This window comes from Leptonychotes weddellii, chromosome 10, assembly GCF_054177405.1.
Source record: "Leptonychotes weddellii isolate Sample4059 chromosome 10, ASM5417740v2, whole genome shotgun sequence".
Taxonomy (NCBI): Eukaryota; Metazoa; Chordata; class Mammalia; order Carnivora; family Phocidae; genus Leptonychotes; species Leptonychotes weddellii.
In genome coordinates this window covers 87,369,372-87,389,649 of record NC_138378.1, presented here as the reverse complement: position 1 = coordinate 87,389,649, position 20,278 = coordinate 87,369,372, and the positions used below count along the sequence as shown (strand labels likewise).

Genomic DNA, 20,278 nt, shown 5'->3' with positions numbered 1-20,278 from the left:
TCCAATTCCAGCTAACTCCCTGCCCCCCACCCCCACCCTCTTGCTCCTTTTATCTTGGGATAAAATTCCAACCTGCCATGGCATGGCCTGCTTCTTTTTTCCAGCTTCTGTCGGCACATTATTCCTTCCTGGGCCGGACCTTCAGACACTCCATGAGAAGTTTTCCCCTCGGTGCCTGCTGTCCCTGCCCAGGTGACACCTGCCTGCCCACATCCACCAAGTCCTACTCCTTCCTTCCCAGGAGGACCTTTCTAACGCCTTATCAGACACACACCCCTCCCCAAATCTAAGACATCTTGCAGCCAGCCCTCATGTCCCATGTAGAATAAATTGGAAAGAAATACTATGAAAATAATGACACGGGTGGTAGATCTACTTGTCTGATTTTTAAAATAAGATTATGAGAGCCTCTGGAGAAGACACTATGTCCGTGTTGCTAGTGCTGTAGCCCCAGGCCCATACTCCAAGCCTGATTAAAACTGCTTATGTGAGTGGTAGTCTGCCTCCCTAGGGGCCTGCCCAAATAATGGCTTCCCAAATATTTGGAGTCAAGAGTAAAAGGGATGTGTATGGGGTGTAAAAGGAAAGTCTCTGTTTTAGCCATGCCTCTTATAGACCTAAATTTGTATTGTTGGTTTTAAGAGTTCAAACATATTTCACTTGTTCTGAGTTTAAAGTGGCCCAAACAAAACTTTCCTTTTCCTTCTATGGGATTGTTTCCGCTCCTTCAGTCTCAAAACTGCCAGGGCCTGCCAAACTTCGGGTTCCAGTTGTGGTCCCTCCAGTTCCTTTTCTAGGGTCATTACCGCCTTCTGATTTGGGTTGTACGTGACTAGTCTGCTTCTCCTAGGACAACAAGGCTTATCAAATCCTGGATTATTGCGTGAACTGCCTGTCGAATCCTTCACCTTCCCTTCCCTACTCACAGCGGATCCCTGAGGAGTATTGCTCAGGTCTGGTTTGGTGATGTCTCTTCATAATGCCAGGACTTAGGAATCCGACCCTTTTGTGTCTTTTTGGGGGGCAGGGGAGGATCTTGGTTCTTTCAGAGCTTGCACGCACACTTTCCCATCATCTCATGCCCTGTGTCTCTCATTTTACTCAGGTTTGGGGGTAGGTACCCATGTTGGAGCCTGTTTATGTTGGGTCCCAGAGTTGCTTTTGTTAACTGTCAATTCTACTGATTTTCATTTTCTCCTATTTCTTATTCAGTCCAACTACTTGTATTTTCTTTAAATCAAGAGGGAAATCTTCTGTTAAAAAGGTAGTTTCTAGGGGCACCTGGGTAGCTCAGTCGGTTAAGCGTTTGCCTTTGGCTCAGGTCATGATCCCAGGCTCCCTGCTCAGCAGGGAGTCTGCTTGTCCCTCTCCCTCTGCCCCTCCTCTCCCACTTGTGCTCTCTCTTGCGCGCTCTCTCAAATAAATAAATAAAATCTTTTTTAAAAAGGTAGCTTCTAGGTTTTGCTTTGTTTGTGGTATTCATGGGCCCGCCACAGACTTGTTCTCCGGGAGCATATTTTGCATGTATAATTTGCTGCCACAGGGCGCCCCCCCGGAAAGCTATTATGTAAGGTGTTTTCTTAGAGCCTGGAGGGACCCAAAAAGGAGGGGCAGTTCTATGAGCAGTTTTCCTCCGTTTACTCCAGCGTCATGTCTCATTCCCTCTGGCCTCCTCCTCTGAGGGGTACCCCCACCTCCGCCATTAAATCATCTCAGAGATGGTAGAATGGTGGCGCTGTGTGGCGCCCTCTTGCATGGGCTTTGCTTTTTTCCTTCCCATTACTGGCCTGAGTTTGTTCGTGCAGGCTGGATCTCAGCTGGCTGGGCACTCGAGGAACAGCCCCTGCTGGCTCGGTCACCAAGTTCCCTGTGGCATCTTCCTCCACGTCTCCTGATCAGCCTCCTCCTCACTGCCTCTGCTCTGGCTCAGCTCCCCCATCACCCCCAGCAGCGGCGACCTCCATGACCTCTCCCTTGACCACCCTCTCCCTTGGCTTCCTTCATCCCAGTGTGAGCTGGCCACCCGGGCTCCAGAACCACTTAGGGCCGCCTGGCGCCCCCACCTTGGGGCCCACTTGGAGGGCCTGGTTCCTTCTCAGCCCTATCTTCTGCCACTCTCCAGGTCCCCTGTGATGGGGCCTGAGCCTGCCTCTCTGGGCATTTTGGCATGGCCTTCTTTCCATCTGGAATGCCTGTTCCTCTCTTCTGTCTCCTCTGAAGTCTTGCCCGCCCTTTAGGGACTCATTTGCCCATCACCTCCCCAGGGAAGCCTCCCTGCTGTCTGTGATGGAGGTGACGGTTCCTGGCTGCCCCTCTGTCGTGGCGCTATTTGGTGTTTGGGGTATTAAGGTATTTTTGCTTTTCCTGGCTGGATTATTCATTTAAAGAAGAAAGGGGCCATGCCATATTTATCTTTATATCCCCAGTGCCTGGTGCTTTATTAAATGTTTATTTAAAGGATTATTAGGGAAATAAAGCAAATTATCCAACAGTACGCACCAGCCCTCTGCAACTGGGCTCTGCAGGAGAATTAAGCCCTACCACTCTAAGGCAACCATCATAGGTAATGAATTAACTTCTCTTCTGTGCTTTTGGAATGATTCTAGTTATAGTCCGTCCTTGGGAGAACTGAGAAAATAGGTATTCAGATCCTTTTCTGTTGGGCCTAATTCTCCAGTGGAACCCAGCTTGAAGAAGGCTGGTGTAGACAGCTTGATCCACGTCCTGATAAAAATATACATATGCCAAGAGCAAAGACTGACGGAAGATAGACCAGAATGTTAACAGTTGTAGGTAGATATCACCGAGTTGTAGTATGATAACCAGGACGTGATTTCAAAATGTTCTTTCTGCCGTTAAAGAATTTCTGAAGTTTCTCACTTTGTGATAATAGAGCTGTAAAAAAAATACTTCTTGAATAAACCAAGTCAGAGTTCCTAAACCTGACTGTGGCTCATCTAAGGCAGTAGAGAGTTGGGGTGTTTGTTTCCAGATACATCTCTCTGCGCCATGCCGCGGCACGCCTCGAATCACCGAGCTGAGCCCCTCAGCATTGCCCCCGGAGAATCGGGCCTTGGGGTGGGGATGACTCTAGCCGTCAGCTCTCTGGACGTGGGTGTCTCTTTTTGCTGCCACCGGACACCTTGTGAATTGAAGGGCTGAGTTTCCGGCAGGTGTGGCTCACCAGGAGAGAGACTAGCATGCTCATGGACACTCACCTATATTCTCAAAAGTAAATTTAGCGGTGTTTTTGTTTTTTCTCCTTAATTGCTAAGAGTGAACTTAACCCAGGGTTATTTGAATTAAGTCTCACATGCTAATTCTTGCTCATGAATCACTGCTTCAACCAGCCCTAGTTTTTTCCCTGAAGTTTGACCTTATTTGTCCTCACACAGGATTTTACCCTTACTGGGGCGAGAATCCACCAGTGTGTGCTGAAATAGGTATTTGATGAGGAAGAGGGCATTTACTTTGTCTCTAAGTGTCGTCCATCAAGTTACTTATTAGTTACAAAGGAAAGATAGTAACTTGACAGTGGAGAAACCTGCCTTCCACCACTTCAGCCAATTGATCAAATTTAACATCACCATCAGCGGGACAGATCAACATCGTATGCCCCTTGAGAAAATGCATCGAGAGGAGCCCAGCATTAATCTGTGATATTTCAGCCAAAAATGTATAACTTGAATCTAATCATGAAGTAGACAAATCTCAACTGAGGGCCATCCTGCAAAAGAACTGGCCTGTACTTTTCAAAAAATGCCAAGGTCATGAAAGATACAGCAACTATTTCAGGGTAAGGGAGGTTGAAAAGATATGACAACTGAATGCCACACGGGAATGCTTTTTGCTCTAAGACCATTATTGGAACTACTCAAGAAATTTGTATCAGGTCTTTAGATGGTATTGAAGCAACAACAATTTCCTGATTTTTATCATTATATTGAGGTTGTGTAAGGGAATATCCCCGTCTTTACAAAATACTAAAATATTTGGCGGGGGAGAATATGTCATGTTTTCAACTCCTTTCAAACAGTTGAAAAGGTAACGTGCATATTATGTTATATAGAATGATAGAGAGCAAATGTGGTAGGTTGTTAACAGTTGGGGAGTCTGGGTGAAAGGTATATGGGAATTTTTTGTATTGTTCCTGCAATCTTTCTGTCATTCTGAGGTTATGTCGAAAAATAGAGTTTAAAAACTCAGAAGCCTGCAGGTCGTCGTGCTATGGCCAGTTTAGCAACAGAAGGCACATGGGGGCTTTTCAGGGGCTCCCCTTTCCGTGGTCATTAATGAAGTCATTTTCCACCACACTGAGCTCTCTTCACCATTGGCTTGGCCCCCCCTGGTATCGGCGGAAAACAGGGTGGAAGTGCATTAATAGAGCAGGTTCTGCCGACAGGAGGCTTGCTTTCTTCCGGGGTCTGCCGCTCCTGTTCCAGAGACTTCACTCAGTGGTCCTCAGGTAGCTGGTCCACCACCAGCTCTGGTCCACGCATTTAACTTGGTTTAGACTTCACTCCTGCTTCCACCCCCACCCCACCTACCACTGTCCTGGAGAAGAGGCTTCCCAGGCAGAATGTAACTTCAGAAATATATTTAAACACAGTGGAGAGTGTTGATGCATGAGATCAGCGCACTTCACCAAGATGCTTTGGTCTAGCGCTTGCCAGCAAATAAGGCACTGGGCCCTCCGAGGGTGCGCTTTGCCCAAGGCCTTGGCACCAGCCCGTTAAAGATGGGCCTCCCTCCTGCCTTGACAGACCCTCGGGTTGTATGTTTTGGCAGAAATCCTGCATTTGGGCGCCTGAGTGGCTCAGTTGGTTAAGCGACTGCCTTCGGCTCAGGTCATGATCCTGGAGTCCCAGGATCGAGTCCCGCATCGGGCTCCCTGCTCGGCGGGGAGTCTGTTTCTCCCTCTGACCCTCCCCCCTCTCCTGCTCTCTCTCTCTCATTCTCTCTCTCAAATAAATAAATAAAATCTTTAAAAAAAAAAAAAAGAAAGAAAGAAATCCTGCATTTACTATGTTCTGCGTGAGGAGGGGGTCCTTTTCCAGCCCCCACTGCATTTTATGCCATTGAGGGCCACCTTCCATGCTGTGGCTGGAGTCTCTCCTGGGGGCGGGGGGCGGGGGGCAGGGGCAGTGCTTGGATTCCGAAGGGGAGCTCTGAGTTAGGGCCTGAGGAGGGTGTGTGGGTGGGTCTGCGTATCAGAATTTGCAGAGAGGAGTTCCTGGGAAACTGTCCAGCCCCAGGGAACAGAATATGATAAGAACACTGAAGCTTCTGTTCCTCCTTACTGTCTGTCTTTCCCTTCCAGCCCTCCTTTCCCAGAATTTCCTGTCCCCCAGCCCCCATTCCATTTTCTCCACTCTGTGTCCGCCCCCCCCTTTCCCTTTCTATTATTTTTTTCAATCCATCTCCCTCCACTTATTCCAGCTTCCTATTTCTCTCTCCTAAATGGTCATAATGTATGAGGGTCCATTGAATCAGCTAAGTTTTATGTTTCCTGTTCTTACTTTGAAAAGTAGGTGAGACTCATAAATTTTAGTGGAAGAAGAGGCAGTAGAAATGTTCTCATCTGAACCTGCTTTTTATGTATTAGGAAACATCCTGAAAGGTGTGACTTGGCCATTATCAAACTGCCTAACTGTTGACTATTTATCTCTTTCCTCTCCTCTTAAAAAACAAAACAAAACAGATCCAGCTGCCCCTTTTACTTCTCACGGTGATGGGTGGGACAGTCATTTGACTTGGTTTATCTCCCTTCCCCAACACACACACACACACACACACACACACGCACACGCACGCACGCACAGTGATTCCCATCCCTGTTCTCCGTGCATCAGGCATGCTCTGGACACTTTGCAAATGCCCAGTGATTGTGATATCTGGACACAGGGAAGGATCTGGTTTTCACGTCTGCCTCTTGTTAGGACCATGGTGACTTTGGGTTAGCTGTTCTGCAGGGACCTGGGTGCCTTCAGCAAGGGTTTGGTGCCTTTTCTGTGCTAGGTATGTTGTAGGTCTTGAGGTTATAGCAGTGAATGAAATCGCCAGGCCCCCTTTTCTAGGAAGCTTATATTTAGTGGGGAGAGCAGACAGGCAAATATGTATGAATGGTAATGAGTGCTGTGAAGTAAAGCAGAAGTGAATAACAGGGCTCAGGGTGGAAATACTATTTTACAAGGAAGGTGACTTTTGAACAAAGACCAGAATGAAGAGGGTGAAGAAGAGAGCCACCTGGAGGTGGGGTGGAGGCAAATGAAGACCCTAAGGTGGGGTGGGGGTGGGAGCAGGAGGCCTCTAGGCTGAAGGGGAGTGAGGAGGAGGGCAATAGGAGAGAGAGGTGGGGAGGGGGAGAGGGCTCTGGATTTGACCCTGCAGGAGGCGCTGCCCTGTCGACATCTTTGTCACTTCAGTAAAATCTTGGAGAAATACCATGTGTAGTTCCTGGGCATGTTCTAATTTTGGAGAATGTTTATGTATTCCAAGGACTCAGAATTAATTGCCTTAGCACTTTTTTAAAAAAAAAGATTTTATTCATTTATTTGAGAGAGAGAGAGAGCACGAGCTGAGGGAAGAGGGAGAAGGAGAGGGAGAAGCAGACTCCCCCCTGAGCAGGGAGCCAGATGTGGGGCTGGGGCTCAATCCCAGGACCCTGGGATCATGACCTGAGCCAAAGGCAGCCGCTTAACCGACTGAGCCACCCAGGTGCCCCTGCTTTAGCGCTTTTAAACATGTAAAAAGCCAGCAATTGAATGACAGTAACGATGTACTCTCAACCTTAGAGGAATACTGGTTGATTAGCAGGAGATTTAAAAAGCCTACCTCAGAATCACTGACGTGCTTGCATTTTGGTTGGTGGTCAAAATTAGTAGAGTATGGACTGCATTCATGAAGCAGCACTTCTATTTTTCATTTCAGAAGACAGGTTCTCATATAAGTGCACAGTTTGTAGAAGGATCTGAAAATCTTTAGGCTAAAGATGTAGCCTTAATCTGTTGTTAATTACAGCTATGAGACACTTGCTGCAGAGTTTTTCAAAGTGCCACAGCCACATAACTCCGGGGAACTTGCTTAAAATGCACATTTGGCATCCTTCCTTGGTCCTACCAGGTGGGACATTCTGGGGGTGAGGTCTGGGACTCGCATCCTTCACAGCGCCCTCCAGTGGTTCTTGGGCCTGGTCAGCTTGCAGAACCACTGGCCAGGGCAATGGGGAGGCATTGATGATTTATTTATTTATTACTATTTACTTAAACAATAGACATTCATTTCTCAGTTCTGGAGGCCGGGGAGTCCAAGATCAAGACACTGGCAGATCCTGTGTCTGGTGAAAGCCCCTTCCTGGTTCTCACCTGGCGGAAGGCACTGGTAAGTTCAGTTGCACAAATCTAGAAGACTGGAGATGACTGGGTGTGGTCTCAGCAGCAGAGTTCAAACCTGCACTTCCTTTGTGGTTTTGAAATCACGGGTGAAATTTCATATTCCTAAAAGACAAGTAAGACACTGCCTGCCCAGTAGAACCAGGAAAGGACCGTGCAGTTTCCCCCCTTCAGTGGTGGGAGTGGAGTGGGGTGGTTAAAGGTGCTCTGCGTGGGTCACTTGGATCCAGGAAGGAGTGCGCGCCTTCCATCCCCACGCACACCTAAGAGCTCCGCTCTGCAGGCTGGTGCTCTGCCCTCCCGGCTCTGTGAATGCAGGCCTGTGTCTGTCTGTTGGCTGGCACGTCGTACAGGTGAGACATGATCATTTACCTTGATGAATCAGGTTTCTTCAGGCCAAGCCCCCCAAACCAGACATTAAGAAGACTAGATACTGAAACTCAAGTATCTTCAATTTGTAGTCCACAGTCTTTGAGTTTTTAGTTTTTGCAGTGAGTTTAATAACCCTTAATACTTCAAATGTGGAGATGTTTGGAATTTTAATATAGACAATGATTTTATTCCAGTGGATAAAGCTGGGGGCAGTTTTGCCGCCCCTCCCCCCGGGGGGGACATTGGAAATGTCTGGGGACAGCTTTGGTTGTCACAGCTGGGGGAGGGGGAGGACCAGGGATGCTACTAAACATCCTACACGAGACACCCTACATGAGATTGTCTTCTACATCAAAGAATTACCCAGTCCCAAATGTCAGTAGTTCTGAGGTAGAGAAACCTTGCAGAAGATCAATTGCATGCCTCTTTTTTTTTTTTTTTAAGATTTATTTATTTGATAGAGTGTGTGAGAGGGAGGGACAGAGGGAGAGGGAGAGAGAATCGCAAGCAGACTCCCCACTGAGCATGGAGCCCAACGTGGGGCTCAACCCCATGATCCTAAGATCATAACCTGAGCCGAAACCAAGAGTTGGATGCTCCACCAGCTGACCACCCAGGCACCCCCAGTTGCGTGCCTATGTGTGTTACGTCTTAGGATTCTAAGTGAGCTTTCATACAAACAAAAATTTCCACAGCTAGAACTGGTTTGGAATTAGCCACCTAGATTGTCTGCTTGGGTGGACAAGGAGGACAAATTGACTTCTGGAATCAGTAGGAGAGGAGTAACATGTCACCAAGAGCTCTGGAAGGTACAGGTAAGGCCCTGGACTGGTGTAGTCTTGAGCTTTTCTGGCTAAAACGCTGCTCCCCTACTCTCCGCTGCCTCTCCCTGGAGGGTGAGGGTAGGAGAGAGTTGAGTGGAGAACTTCACTTGGACCCACTGCTCCCCAGTTCCTGGCCCCCAGCCCTGCCATGTTTGTCCTGTGCCCACAGATGGGCCTTGGCAAGCTGGCCTAGGGAGTGAGCTCTGTGACTAAATCGTGTCTGTGTCTGTGCTGAACAGTGTCCTTGCTCCCATGGCCCTCCCCACACCGCTTTGGATACATTCCTGTTATCACTTCCCTCGACCTTGGGTTTCTAGAAGGTGGGGACTCGTTCCAGACTCAATCTGTCAGGCCATCTCTGCATTCTCACAGAATCAATGAAATGGACTTTTAGAAATCATCCTTTTTGGTGCGGGCACCCATATTACTTGTTTAGGGTAAAGCAATTTAAAATGCATTTTGCATAGGAACTAGCATGCTGCTTTCTTAAATAATTGGAATTTCAGACTGTGCTGAACCCAGGCATGGTATTGTCACATCAGAGTTACTGATTTTTGCTTAATATTTCCTTTTCTGATTTCCAGCAGTCCCTCCTGTGCTTCTTCCTTTCCTCCCCAGCCCCTTGAAGGTGGGCTTCCCGGGGTTAAGACGGCCCTGCACTTTGTTCTTCCCCTTGGGGATCTTATCTCTTTAGAGCAGTCTTAACTACTACCTTTATCCACATGCCCCCTTGGGGATCTTATCTCTTTAGAGCAGTCTTAACTACTACCTTTATCCACATGCCCCAGGACCTTATCTCGGTCGTGGCACATCCTACTGTTGACTACTGCAGATCCCCCCTTTCCTTCCTTACCGACAGAACCCTGATCTTGTTTGGGGAAGCAGCCGGCCCAGCTTGTCCAAAGTTCCTGGCTAACTCTGCAGCTGGGGGTAGCCACGTGCTGTCATCTGGCCAAAGAGATCTACATGGAGGCCTGTCCGTTTCTGGAAGTTTTCCCTCTCCTGATATAGGTGCTTCCCCTTCCTTTCCATCTCATCCCTCTTCTGCTTCCTGCCTGGACTGTGGGGCGGAGGTTGGCCAGGTACTGAGGCTGGAGGAACAGAGGCTGGTGGGAGCTGGGGACATCGGTGGTGTACCAGAGTCACCACACCAGCCCTGGCCTGCTTGCCCCTGGACTTGCTGTTCTGTGAGAAGAAACCCCCGCTTGGCTAAACGCCATGATACCCAGGTTTCTGCTACCTGCAGCCACGGGCACTCCCTGACTGATATTCAGGTGAGATTCCCCCCGACGGCCCCAAGCCTGGGTTTTCATCTGTCCCCAGGACTTAGCAACCTGAGGGCCCACAGGACTTTGGGACTCGGCAAGGCCAGACTGATCTTAGTGACTCCAAAGCTTCCATCCGTGTGACCTCTCTCTCTAGAGCCCTCCACCATCTTCCCTGTCACTTGAACTGTCTTGCCTCCTGTGTGCTAAGCACCTTGGATCCATCCCAAGGCCTGTCGGTGCTGCAGCCCAAGCCCTTCCTCTCCCCCGACCCCCCCACCCCCGGCTGCCGCCATCTTTGCTGAGGCTGAGAACGCTGTGCTGGCTCCCCAGCAGCCTCACATCTCAGCCTCTCCACCCGCCCTTCTGCTATCCCTGCTGCTTTCCCTGTGATTCTCCTGCACGTTTCTTGACCCCTCTTGAATAAAGTCCTCAAGGGCCTCTGGTGATCGTCCGTGACTGTCTGTGATCTTCCATACATTGACCTGCTGACCTAATGGCCTGTCTTAGGTCGGGTTCGGTAGAAGCAGAGCCTGAAACAAGACGTCAGGGGCCCCTGGTTCATTGAGGGGGCTGCCAGGAGAAAGGGCACCAGGTTGGGGTGGGGGAGGGAGGGAGGCAGGGAAAGGAGCTGAGCAAAGCTGTGCTCCCAGCTGATCCCTCAGGGAGTGCTGGAGCTTAAATTGTTCTCCCAGGGTGATCCCACCTAGAGGCCAGAGGGCTAGCCTTTTGTACCTCCTCGGTCAGCTGTGGGGCAGATGTGCAGAGCGGGGCCTGACGTGTGCTCTTGGCAGCCAGCACCCACAGCCCAGATACGGCATTGGCCCTGGGACGTCCAACAGGACCACGGTATTGCCTTAACTCCTGCCTGCACCCCTACCCCCATCCCATGCCATACTTTCTCAGCTGTACCCAGTCATTTGCTGTTCCCCAAATTAACCAGGCCTCTGTGCTTTGCTCATTCCATTTCTTCTGCCCACAGCGTACCTCTTCCCTCCCCGCCCAGCTCCTCTTTGCCATGCTCTCCGCTCGTGCTGTGCTGTGCCTTCTCACGGGCACCGTGACATGTCCAGCGTCTGCGTACCCCAAAGCTGGCTTCTCCCCGAGCGCAGGCTTCCTGCCTTGTCTTCTGTTCTCCTTTATCAAGTAGAAGTCTTCATCTAAAACACAAAACCCCAAACACGATTTGAGGGACTATTTTCTCAACTTTCCCTGGATGGTATATAACTTGTACCAGTCTGGTTAAAGGAGAAGTTAATTAATTTCATACTGTGGATGCCTTAGGGCTTAGCTCTCTTGGACCTGGTGGGCAGGGCTGGCTGATGGGCTGGATGTTCTGTTGAGCCTCAAGCCATACTTCCAACTGCCTCCTGGGCATCTCTGTCCAGTTCTTTATCATCTCATATTAATCACATCATCACAAAACTACAAAAATTGACTTCCGAACCTCTTTCCAGAACTGAGATGCAGCTTTCCGTTTGCACACGTCTTGTCGCTGATAGTCTTCTTTTCATCATTTCTCAGTAGATCTCTGTCCTGTCCCTCCCTCCTGCTCCTCACCAGGGCAGGCCTCGGGCTCCCCTTTCATCTGGGCAGCAGTGAGCATCCAGTACCCTGCCTCTCTGTCCCTGGGCAGGCAGCCTCGCACGCAGCTGACTGGTGTTCCTTTTCTCCTGCCGTGAAGTCCTCTGCTCTCAGAGACCTCCCGCCTTACCAGGCATGTTCTTTCAGCTGCCACATTCACATCGAAGCTTACCTGTTCGCCTTCCCAGGCAGCCCACTCCAGCCACGTTGGCTTACTCACTGCTTTCTCAAGTTCAGATTTTTGTTTCTAACAATCTGTGCCTTGTCAAGCCTTCATTATTAGAAACAAAAGACCCTTCACATACATGCATATCTGCCGTTCCTAAGCACCCCCAGGTGGAAGGGCATGGACTGGGAGGTGAATAGATGTGGGTTGGAATTCTCAGCCCCTTACTTCTCCATGCATGACCTTTGGCAGATTAAATGCATAGCAGTCCAGTGAAGTAGGTGTTGTTAGGATTTAGTGATAGCCTGTGTAGGCTTTACTCCCAGTAAATATTAATGCCCTATCCACTCTTGTACCAGTAATTGTCTCTATAGGTAATTTGGCAGTTCATCATGTCCTGCTTGGTGGTGCCTATTCTGCTCTTGCCTTTGGTGGTTAATTCTTAATTCTGAAAATGTTAGTGCTATTTCTACAAATGGACTGAAAGCGCAGGCCTTGCCCTTATACATCAGGGCCTTAACAAGGATTATTTCTTCATCAGGCATACAAGCATTTGAGAAGGATATGTTATGTTTTTGTGTGTGAGTAGAAATACATAATTTTGAAAGCCAAGCCTTTTCTGCATAAACATGGTTAGCAAAGCTGAGACGTGGACAGTCTGAGTGAGAAGAGGGTCAAACTTATGAGCCCTGGGACCCTAGCACTTAGGAGGAGATGGTAGGAGAAGAGCTACCATGAAGGAGATGGGGAAGGAGGACAGGAGGGTGCCGTGGGATGGAAGAAGATAAGCAAGCCGTTGGTGATGGCCTGCCAACAAAAGGCCTTGGAGGAATGCCTGAAACCACCATCACTTCTGAAACTCTCATAAGAAACTGAGTATTTATTCAATAAATATGTACTAGATGCTTATCATGTGCCTCTTAACATCCTAGGCACTGTGAATTCGGTGGTGAGCGAAGTGAAGACCCCTGCCTCCATGCCATCTATATTCTGGCTGGGGGGACAAGAGACGAATTTTATTAAAAAGAAAAGACTTTATAGATTACACGTCTCATGATAGTGATTGTTATAAAGACAAAATTAAGCATGCATCTGGGAATCTCCATATAGGCGGTTTTGGTAAGTAGGGCATATCGGTAGTGGTTTTATCATTCTAAGCTGAGCGTTCTTCACATTAGGTAAATGAGTCGAACGGAGTGGAGGGTCCAGATCACCAAAGTGAATGTGGTCTGTGTGTGCATGCGCAAGTTGGTGGCGGGGGGACATGTTTGCGACACCCCGCAGTGCCAGGCCAGAGCAGATGAGCGCGAGCCCTCTGAAGTTCTAGGAGGGCCTCTGTCACCCTTCGTTCATCCACTCATTTCACTCAGCGGTTTTTTGAAGCCCCCTGATGTTCAAGTCGAGCTGGGCATGGGGCTTCCAAACATCAAATGGCAGGGGGAGCTCAGTGTCTGCTCCTCAGACAGACTGGACTTGCTGAATGTCAACGTTCTTCATTTTGCTTCTCCATAAATATATATTTTTTCCAGCTCAGCAGACTTCCCCCAAATACAGTAACTTCGTTTCGACTTTTTTGCCTTTAACTAAGCTTATTTATGAGATATTGTTCCTCACACAGTAGAGATGCTTCAGGGTTCCTAAGAATATTTTTTGTTTAAGTGGTTCTCAGATTTCTTTTCATCATAGGGTAAGGAGCCTCCCCCCATGAAAATGTCTTTAAGTTTTCAGAAATAATAGCAGTAATGCCAGAATTCAAGGAGTATAAGAAGAATGCAAAATGAAAAGTGAGCTTACTCACAGTTGTTGATAACATATAGGTGTGCTTCCTTCTAAATATCTTTGTATGTATATACACTTATGGATATATAAACAGTCTTCTCCTGCATTCTGATCGTTTTGTTAGCTAAAAGTATAATTACTTTTAGGATTAATGGTGCACAGTTATGCAGTTGTTAACAAAACATGCCCATGGCTTAATGTTTGTGTAACTGAACCTTTAAATGCAACCCGTCCTCCACCGAATAGAACATTAAAGACGAAAGAAGTGAATGAGCAGTGTGGATGTTGCAGAGCTAAACAAGACTGTAAACTGTGGTTCTCTGAGGGAGCATCTCAAGGCCACCTACCTAGCTGTTTATCAGCTGTACGTTTGTGAAGATGGCTCAGGTTGGCTGTCCTTTTGTGATGTTGAGGGGCATGGAATCCAAATGGTCTCTTGTAAATCAGAAGAATACCTTCCAAGCTCAAGGAGGAGGATTTGATGAAACTCGGTGGGAAGTCAGATTCTCTTACCTTGAATGGAAACGTCCTAGAACGTGATTCTGTGTATATCTCTATACATTTTTATAAAACTACTTTTTTTCTTACAGTGTCTTTCTGTGTCAGTGTATATACCCAATACTTCAGGCTAGTGCTTCTCAAACTTTAATGTTCATACGAATGCCTTGATTTAGCAGATCTGGGGGGCCTGAGACTGCATTTCACACTTGCCCCCAGGTGATGCTGAGGCTGATGCCGCAGATGCTGCAGTGATGACTTGTGGTGATCATTTACCAACAGATTCCCTGTTGTTGGACGTTGTAGATGTTTCAGTGGAGCTTATACTTTATTCTTTGCTATTATAATTTCTGTTAACTTTCAGGGTTTTGTTTTTTAAAGATTTTATTTATTTGACAGAGAGACACAGTGAGAGAGAGAGCACAAGCAGGGGGGAGTGGGAGAGAGAGAAGCAGGCTTCTCGCTGAGCAGGGAGCCCGATGCGGGGCTCGATCCCAGAACCCTGGGATCACGACCTGAGCTGAAGACAGACGCCCAACGACTGAGCCACCCAGGCACCCCTTAACTTTCAGTTTTTATCTTAGGTATTTTGGGGAAAATAACATTTTTGGAGGATGCTTACCTTGTTTGAAGACAGGTTACAGGCATGCAACGCACATTCCACTCAATGCGAGAGGTTTCCTAAGGACCTGCTGTGTGCCAGGCCCTGTCCTAGGTGTTGGGGATACAAAGATGAACAAAATTCTGGCCCTGCAGCTCATCCTCCAGGTGCTTGCAGAATGATAGAGGAGACCTAAAATATACACAGACAACGTCAGCTCATTGCAATCAACAAAGATGGGGAAGTGTCCGGGGATGGCCATGGTGTTGAAAATTATCTTCACAGAGGAGAGGGTTTAAGGATGAAAAGTGGTTCACCAGGCAGATTGTTGGGGTTCACATTGGAATTCCATCACGTGCAAAGGCACTGAGGTAACAATCTGGCACATCTGGGCTTCTAACAGTACTTTTGTGTGGCCAGAGTGTGACAGGTTTGTCACCTGGAGTCATAAAACCTGAGATGAGCTGGAAATCATTAAACAGGATACTTTTTTTTTTTTTTAGAAAGATGGCTTTGAGGAGACAGAATCAAGACAGGGAGTCCAGGGACTTGATCACTGGAGGAATGTCAATAGGCATGAGAAGTTCAGGAAGGTATGATCGAGAGACCCTGGAGATTGACCGGGGCTGGGAATGAAAGTTAGAAGCCTGAGTTGGAAACCTCTGTCACAGAGGTTTTCACCTTGGATGGCTGAATGGATGGCACAGCTTCCAAATAATGTAAGGAATAGAGGAAAGTGCCAGGTTCTGCTTCGTAATGTTGTCTGAGATGAAGATAGCAGGCAGGTTGTTGGGCGCATAGTCTGAGCTTAGGTGAGAGGTCCGCACAGAGAGAGGGGCTTGGGGGGGTCTCTTCCTTGAGGCAGTGAGTGAAAGGCAGATGGTGAAGCCTTGCGGTGAGTATTTGTGGGACGAGAAGATTGTGCTGGTGGTGGAGACCAGGACCCTGGAGTCATAAGATGTGCGTGTGGGAGTTGAAGAGAAGGTTCAAGAGGTTTTAGAGGAAATGTGGTTGCAAGGTATCCCAGGCATGGTGTGCAGACGGAGTGAAGGAAGGTAGACAGGCTGGGAGGGGCTCGGCCATCACAGGGAGCAGGGAAGGTGAGAGGCCAGTGAACCCTGAGCATTTAAAAGTTCTGCAGGTTGAGAAAGGGGGTGGGGGAGAGAGAGGATACTGGCCAGGACCTGACCTTGGGGGAGTGTGTGAGGGGCTTCAGGAGGATGTTGCTTCTCCAGAGACACCCGGAAGGGAAATGGGATGGACGGAAGAAAGGACTACTCCATGATAAGGCTAGAGTCAAACCTGTGTCTGGAAGTGAAGGTGACCAAAAGACACAAGAGCCTTAAAGCCCCAACAGATGAATCCTGTCAGATGAGACTGGGCGCCTGTAAGTTCCCTTTTTCTGTGGTAATAGTAGTGACAACCAGCAGGTGCATAGTGCTTGTGATGTGCACCCACTTTCCCTACGTGAATCCGATGGGGTAGGTAATATGACCACCCCCATTTTACAGATGAGCAAACTGAGCTTGCAGGAGTTATAGTGACTTGCCCAAAGCTTCCCCACTGGTAGGGGGAGGAGCTGAGCCCAGGTGTCGGGCTGTAGATTCTGTGTTCTTCTACTCCCTCTCCTGAGATCCTCTCCAGTGTGATTAGAAAAAAAACCAAAACAGGGGCGCCTGGGTGGCTCAGTTGGTTAAGCGACTGCCTTCGGCTCAGGTCATGATCCTGGAGTCCCGGGATCGAGTCCCGCATCGGGCTCCCTGCTCGGCAGGGAGTCTGCTTCTCCCTCTGACCCTCCTCCCTCTCATGCTCTCTGTATCTCATTCTCTCTGTCTCAAATAAATAAATAAAAAATCTTTAAAAAAAACAAAAACCAAAACAGCTATTTTTGTTTTTAAGCATTTGAATGGATTGTATTGTATGGCAGTGATAGTGAGAAGAGGAAGGATTTCAGGATGGTAGACTCTGTCACCCCCAGAGCCCCTCCTTTCCTTGAACAATCCTACTTTCCTGAAAGTGGCAGGAGAGCATCATCTGATATACCAGTCAGTGCCCAGCAGGAAACCAGAAACCGTGGAGATGCTTCCGGCAAGGAGGGCTTTTATGCAGGGGATTGATCGCAAAGACGTCAGCAGACCTGCAGATGCCAAAGTGAGAAAGAAGTGTTAGCCAGGGGCGCCTTCATGGCTCAGTTGGTTAAGCATCCAACTCTTGATTTCGGCTCAGGTCATGAGCTCAGGGTTGTGAGATCAGGCCCCTCGTTGGGCTCAACACTCAGCTTGGAGTCTGCTTGAGAGTCTCCCTCTCCCTCCTCCCTCCCTGCCCCTCCACCTGCTCGCTCTCTCTCTCTCTTAAATCAATCAATCAATCAATCAATCAAATCTATAAAAGAGGTGTAGGAGTGTTAGCCAGAGATCAGGAAGTTTCTGTCACCCTGGGCTGAGGCTTGTACTTGTCACAAAGCTGTTGGAGGTGCCATCACTTCTCTCGAGTGGAAACCGATGATGCTAGATGCCCACCGATGCTGCTGGAGTCACATGTAGTCACCCTCTCTTGCCTGTGACTGTCACCGCCCCTGCCAGAGGCAGTGCTGAATCAGGGGACCGGAAAGGCTGCTGCTTTCCTCCTGTCTTCCTCCTGTATTCTACCAGGAAGTCCCACAGTGACAGCTCAGCAGGAATCGGGCGGGCCAGTGGGGGAAAGGAGGTTCACAGGCTTCTGGCCTGCGGGGACGGCGTGCGGGACGGCCTGCGGGATTGGCGCTGTCCAACGCAACAGAGACAGGCAGAGGTGGAGACGGGCTCCTCTCTGACACCGCAGTCACTGTGTTTGCTGGAGGTCCGCTTCGGGGTGAATTGCATGTCATTCTGGTTGTAAAAACACAGACATCTTAGAAATGTCTGTTTTATATATGTACTGGTTACAGGGAGCCTGCTGGTTCCCACCACTTGGCTGGCCATGCGTTTAAGTAACCCCAAAGTTGCGGTGTTTGAAAACTTCCAGGTCTCAGTTGTTCTTTAGCAAGGGTTTACTGGTGAGGTCCTTGGCACTGTCTTTTTGAAACTATTCAGAAGGATACATATCTAGGAAAATTCTTGCTACACAGTTAGAATTGGAGTGGAGGGAGAGATTGTTTCCAGTAGCAAAAACATAAACTACTTGAACATCAATTTGGTAAAAGATTTTTTTCAAAGGAAATGACACTTTAATGGAAATAAAGTGTATAATGACATATAACTGCCTCTTGGCTGAAAGACTATAGTAAAGATATTGTTTCTTAATATATAAATTTATCATAATAGCATACTATAATAGGTGCCTAGATTAGCTGAGCTATGACTTCACTTTTAATTAACAGTTGCTTAAGCAAGATAGAAGTTTATTTCTCCATCTTCTGACAGCCCAGAGGCAGGCAGTCTAAGGTGGACTGGCGGCTCTGTCCTTAGGCTTGTCCGGGGACCCAGGCCCCGTCTCTGCTGTTGCTCCACCATCCCTTGGTGGTGTGCTCTCTGTGTGGTCCACAGTGGCTCCTCATGTGTCAGTATTTCAGCCAGCAGGAAAAGGGGTAAAGGTGTATGCCAATGCATACACCCTGGAAGTTGTACAAGTCACTTTTGCTCATATCCCATTGGCTAGAACTTAGTCATGAGGCCATACCTAGTTCCAAGGGAGGCTGGGAAATGTAGTCTTTATGCTGGGAGGCCACGCACCTAGCTAAAAATCCAGCGTTTTACCAAGTTGAGAGGAAGGGGGAAACTTACGCAGGGGTAGACATACCGATTTCTACTAGAGTACCCCATAGAATATTATTTAGAAATTGAAAACTTGAGAATACAATTAATTCAAAAGAATAAATAGGCAAGTATACTCAAGAACATATAATTTTTAAAGAAAAATATCTTTTAAAATTGCCATTTTTTTCCCCTTAGTGTAACACTTTTGTTCTGTTTTTAATGTAACACTTCCTCTTTAAACTTTTTTTAATAATGGAAAACTTCAAATGTACAAAGCGTGAGAATATTGGGAATATGGTATAAAGAGCCCCATGTACCCAGTGCCCAGCTTTGACACTTAATCAGTTTAAAGCTAGTGTTGCTTTATTCATTCCCCCACGTGCACTCTTATCCCCTTCCTGACTTTTTTGAAGCCAATCTCATTTCTCCTGTTTCATCTGTAAATAGTTCGTATGCACCTCTAAAAGGTAATGGCTCTTGAAAAACATCAGACTTCTTATTTGGTGATAACTGTAGTTTCATGTGCAGTTGTAAAAAATAATACAGAGAGATCCCATGTACCCCTTACTCAGTTTCCCCCACTGGCAGCATCTTGCAAAACCATAGTATACTATCACAGCTAGGATATTGATGGGGATACAGTCAAGACACAGAATATTACATCATCACAAGGATCCAGCCACACTCAGCCCACTCCTCCATAACTCCTGACAACTGCTCATCTGTTCTCCATTTCTATAATTTTGACATTTCAAGAATGTTATATACCTGGAATCATACAACATGTAAACTTTTAGTGTTGGCTCAGCATAGTTGCCTTAGATTTATTCAGGTTGTTGAGTGTATCACTAGTTCATTCTTTGTTGTTGCTGGGTAGTATTCCATGCTATGGATGTGCCCCCTAAAGGCTTTTTATAAACATCACCTGCTTGACTCTCCCTCCTTTCCCTGCCCTGGCTTCTTCCTCTCTTTCACAGCAATGCCCAGTGAGTATAACTGTGTGAAACTGAGAAGCGATCGCTCAAGACCCTCTCTGCAATGGTACACCCGAGCTCAAAACAAGATGAGAAGACCCAACTTGTTGATAAAAGACATCCTAAAGTAAGTATGAGCCCTTGGGCCTTATGACCCCCCTGGCCGGGTCAGCTGTGGGGAGCTGGGAGAAGAATGCAGTAGGACCCGAAGGATGGCTCTCATACTTGGTCCAAAGGTCATATAAAGGCACACTCAGGTGCAGGTTCCATACACAGACGTCTGGGTTTATGCATCAGGCTGTACTTCTTGAGAGGGCAGCGCCAGCCAGGGAGCGCCCAGGCTCTGTTCCTGAGCCTCAGTGCCTGAGAGAGCGGCTCTTGAACGTGCACAGTGCTCCCTGCCATTACGTAATGAAAGGGGGCTTTTCCCCTTAGCCATTTCAAGTTCATCTAAAAATACGGTTAATTAAAGTCCCCTACAGCTTTTGAAGAGCCTTAAATATTGAACACTAAAAGAGATGATAGGTGTGTCAGCCAGGTCACCCTTATATCCTAATAAGTGGTAGAATTGTTAAGGGAGGGACTTGGTGGTTGCATTTGGTAGCAGCCAAACCAAGTTGAAAATCACCCTTTCGGGGCGCCTGGGTGGCTCAGTCAGTTAAGTGTCTGCCTTCAGCTCACGTCATGATTGTGGGGTCCTGGCATCGAGACCCACCTCAGAGAAGCCCTGCTTCTCCCTCCCCCTCTCCCTCTGCCCTTGCCCCCCACCCCCTGCTCATGCTCTCTCTTGTTCTCTCTCTCAAATAAATAAATAAAATCTTTAAAAAAAGAGAAAGAAACAAAAAAAAAATCACCCTTTGGAAAATACCCCTAATTTAGGGGGTGTAGAAAGAGGAAAGTAGAAAAAGGAAATGTACATTATTATTTTCCATCTCCTTTTGTCATCAACCAATATTTACTGAGGCCTGACATGCCCAGCACTGTGTGGGATGCCGGCCCATGGCAGTGAACGAGGTCGACCTGGGCCCATGCTGCGCACAATGTGGGCACGACAGACTCACAACCGGGCATTCCAGTGCAGTGTCCTCAG

The 20,278-nt window shown here is 47.9% G+C and overlaps 1 protein-coding gene and 1 long non-coding RNA gene across 20 annotated transcripts in view; one reads left to right on the top strand and one right to left on the bottom strand.

Moving 5' to 3' along the window:
• Positions 1 to 20,278, top strand: part of ST3GAL5 (ST3 beta-galactoside alpha-2,3-sialyltransferase 5) — a 49,917-nt gene that overhangs the window by 7,396 nt on the left and 22,243 nt on the right. For 13 of the 18 annotated variants that reach the window (XR_014138200.1, XM_081796719.1, XM_081796712.1 and 10 more), the window contains exon 2: positions 19,192 to 19,315. The exons of 1 other annotated variant lie outside the window; for it this stretch is intronic. Coding sequence is in view for 16 of the 17 variants with exons in the window: in XM_081796723.1 (XP_081652849.1) it covers positions 19,192 to 19,315 (124 nt within the window). In the remaining variant the exon portion in view is untranslated. Of the gene's footprint in view, positions 1 to 7,288; positions 7,381 to 11,007; positions 12,722 to 19,191; positions 19,316 to 20,278 lie in introns of those variants that run through there. 4 more of the 18 variants (XM_081796717.1, XM_081796710.1, XM_081796720.1 and 1 more) reach the window with 3 other exon arrangements.
• LOC145715924 (uncharacterized) overlaps positions 7,905 to 20,278 on the bottom strand; it is a 21,024-nt gene continuing 8,650 nt past the window's right edge. Inside the window, exons 2-4 of one of the 2 annotated variants that reach the window (XR_014138205.1) lie at positions 14,502 to 16,617; positions 9,357 to 11,012; positions 7,905 to 9,299 (exon numbers count right to left, since the gene is read on the bottom strand). This is a non-coding gene — a long non-coding RNA (uncharacterized LOC145715924). Of the gene's footprint in view, positions 11,013 to 14,501; positions 16,618 to 20,278 lie in introns of both variants that reach the window. The other variant, XR_014138206.1, reaches the window with a different exon arrangement.